Below are 3,169 nucleotides of genomic sequence, written 5' to 3'. Positions count from 1 at the left end.
ATTTTGAATAAGTTAATTTTTTAAAATGTATAAAATCAATTGATTTAAAAAAAATCTCAAATTTTAAATTGAATAGAACTCTTTAAAAAAAAGTTCTATTTTCTAAAAAACATACTTTGTAGATGTGTAATTTGTAATTTTTATATAATAATTTAAATCAAATTCATTTTTTAAAGCTAAAGATTAAAAAAAACGTATGAAACGTGAGAGTTTTAAAGACTCACAATGTCTACAAACTTCTGTAAACCAATTAAAGAAGTTTAAAAAAATTTGAACTGCTTTTAACAAATTTAAAACCGTAGAACACATTAGCATGTAAGTTCAACTGCATTATCATATTAAATCATTTATTTGAAATAATTTTAAATTATTTTTGAACTTCCAAATTAGATAATGTGGAATTTTTTATTTTTTAAATAATAACTAAATCATTTTTTAAAGTTAAAGAGTAAACAACGTAACTTTTTAAAATTAAAAAAATATGAATTTTTGAATTAAATTAAAGCTCTTTTCTTAAAAAAAAAAAAAGTTACGGCGCTCATGGTTCAAAAATTTCGAAGGAGCTTTTATTTCCAAATAATTTTGAATTAGTTAATTTTTTAAAATGTATAAAATCAATTGATTTAAAAGAAAACTCAAATTTTAAATTAAATAAAACTCTTTAAAAAAAGTGCTTTGTTAACGGGTGACGTATTTCATAGCTTAAAGATTCAGTAGCCCGTTCATGTGATTTTCAACTGCTTAATTAATTTTCGGTACGTAAATTCAGACAGAAATTCTTCAAAATTTTTGAAATTTGAAATAGAACTTACTTTACATATTTAGAAGATAAAGAATAGATAAGGAAAATCGTTAAAAAAATTAAATATTTCAAGACAATATTTATATTATCAATGGATAGAGAAAACTTTCTCCAAATATAGTACCACGTAAAATGGAATATAAGTAAAATAATTAATAATAAAAATATTTAAATGAAATTTCAAAAAATAAAAAAAAAAGGACTTCTGTACTCCAATTTGTAATTTGGGTTTCATGTAAAGTATTTGAAACAGTAATAATAATGCCAATTAAAATAGAACAGATAAGATAATACGATCCAAAATCTAGAAAAGAAAAGTAAAATTAAATTTCGGTTGATTTGAATTTAGAAGTGAAAAATGTAGGTCAACATGGAACAAAACGAATAGCTTAATTGGAGAAGAGATGAAGCAAATTAAGGTTGAGATCTGTGTTGTAGTAAACCTTCTTGTCAGGGCCAACAATATGAAGAGCACGAGAAGGGACTTTTTGGCCAGAGGAATCTTTCTCATCTGGATCCACCATGTTCAGTTCCTTAATCAATTCTCTCTTCGGATCAGCAATTATTGGGTATGTCACCTTATGTCCATTCTGCCAAGTATAAAACAATACTATCAATTAATAACGATAAAAATAAAAACTGCTAGTACAACTCAAATGAAAATGTAGAAATTTGTGCGCGGTTTGTTTACGTTGTAAGCTTCGATGTCCTTGATCCACTCCTTGTGAAAATGAATATCATCACAAGAAAGTCCAAGAAGCTTCACTCCTCGTTCACCAAACTTGTTAGCGTAAGCAACCATCATACCAAGCTCCGTTGTACAAACTGGCGTAAAATCACCTGCATCCATAACAACGTCAAAAAGGGTTCGATCGAGACATAAATATATTGATGGGAGTGTGAATTAGACCTGGGTGAGAAAAGAGAATGGTATAGCTATGACCAACATAGTCATGGAGTTTCATCTTTCCATGAGTGGTTTCTACTTCCAGATTAGAAAGGTCATCTCCAATGGTGAGGCCTGGCATTTTTAATTTCTCTTCACAGATTTAACACAGTTGTTATATTTTCTGAACTACTTCAATTTTTGAGGGGAGTTGATTAAAAGGGTGTTGAAGCGTTGCTGCATGAAGAGAACGTGGCATGCGTCGTGGCTTCTGCACTTTGCCACTTTTATCACCACTTCCTTCTGCTGCTTCCACGTCCTTAGTGGTAGATTTCAGTTTCTAGTTTTGCTTCTTTAATTAAACTACTCGTTCAACTGCATTATTATATTTAAATTTTTATAAAAATAAAATTGTAATTCTAAATTCAACTTCCTAATAATTTGGAGCAATGTCTTAAAGTGGCAAGTGTCTTTTTAGGATTTTGCCACTTGGTTTCATGAGGGGCTTTTGTCTTCTGCTTTTAGTTATAGATAGATAAGTAAATGCATATGTTGTTTAGTAAAGGCGAACGACATTTTGCTAAGGGCTTTCGTGCTTTTAATATAATATAGATATAGATATAGATATAGATAGATAGATAGATAGATATAGATATAGATAAATAATGAAATTGATAGAAAAACAAAAAATTAATAATAGGTACACGCTAATAGTTTATTCTCAAAAAATTTCATTCTAAATTCTGAAATGACACTAGGTAACCGCTTGAGATAGCAACATCTAAAACATAGCCAGTATTTAAAATATCATTTTAAGTTTGGCCACTTTACTATGAGTAAATAAAATTTAAATAAAAATCCCTTAATACGAAAAAAAATTCACATCATCGGGTTTGAAGTTACGCTCTATCAAAGGCAAACTTCAGACCTTTAAATCAAGACTTAAGATATTTGGGACTGAATTCAGGCTTGCCAAACACTTACTTTAGCCGGAACATTTGAATTTAAACTACATTTAATTCTACTTCAAATCTTCGGTTGGAAGTCGTAGGGAAACTACACGGGAAAATAACAACAATAATATTTGTGAGCGGAAATATGTGAATTAACTTGAGTCGTGTTGGGCACTGTCCTAAGAAACTATTTCAGTAATGTGAAATGTTTCCCCAGGATTAAACAATCCCATCTCTAATTTATTTAAAGGATATAGGAATCAGCAAAATATTAATAATAAATCTAGTAAGTTTGGAATGATGAAATAAACACAGGTTATAAAAGAAATTGGAACACACAAAAGGCTACACGTAATTGAAAAAAGAGAAGGCTTGTAGTGATGATTACTAATCATTAGCAATCATGAGAGAGCAAAGTATTTGTTGGTATTTTCGGATGGTATAGGAAGTGGGTATTTATAGTTGTAGAATTGTGTAAGAAGATGACAAGTGTTCATCTATTTGTCAAAAACATTCCATGCAAAGAGA

At 29.1% G+C, this 3,169-nt stretch overlaps 1 protein-coding gene across 1 annotated transcript; it reads right to left on the bottom strand.

Annotated features, from left to right (window-relative positions):
* Positions 1 to 1,107: 1,107 nt before the first annotated feature.
* On the bottom strand, positions 1,108 to 1,873 carry LOC109219378 (1-Cys peroxiredoxin A-like). Its single transcript, XM_019383819.1, has 3 exons — positions 1,713 to 1,873; positions 1,494 to 1,642; positions 1,108 to 1,392 (listed from the first exon to the last, which is right to left on the bottom strand). The coding sequence occupies exons 1-3, from the start codon at positions 1,828 to 1,830 to the stop codon at positions 1,192 to 1,194; spliced, it is 468 nt and encodes a 155-aa protein (XP_019239364.1). The 5' UTR covers positions 1,831 to 1,873; the 3' UTR covers positions 1,108 to 1,191.
* Between the last annotated feature and the right edge of the window lie 1,296 nt (positions 1,874 to 3,169).

The sequence above is a fragment of the Nicotiana attenuata genome, unplaced genomic scaffold (genome assembly GCF_001879085.1).
Source record: "Nicotiana attenuata strain UT unplaced genomic scaffold, NIATTr2, whole genome shotgun sequence".
In the NCBI taxonomy this organism is placed as follows: Eukaryota; Viridiplantae; Streptophyta; class Magnoliopsida; order Solanales; family Solanaceae; genus Nicotiana; species Nicotiana attenuata.
This window is presented reverse-complemented; position numbering and strand designations above follow the sequence as displayed.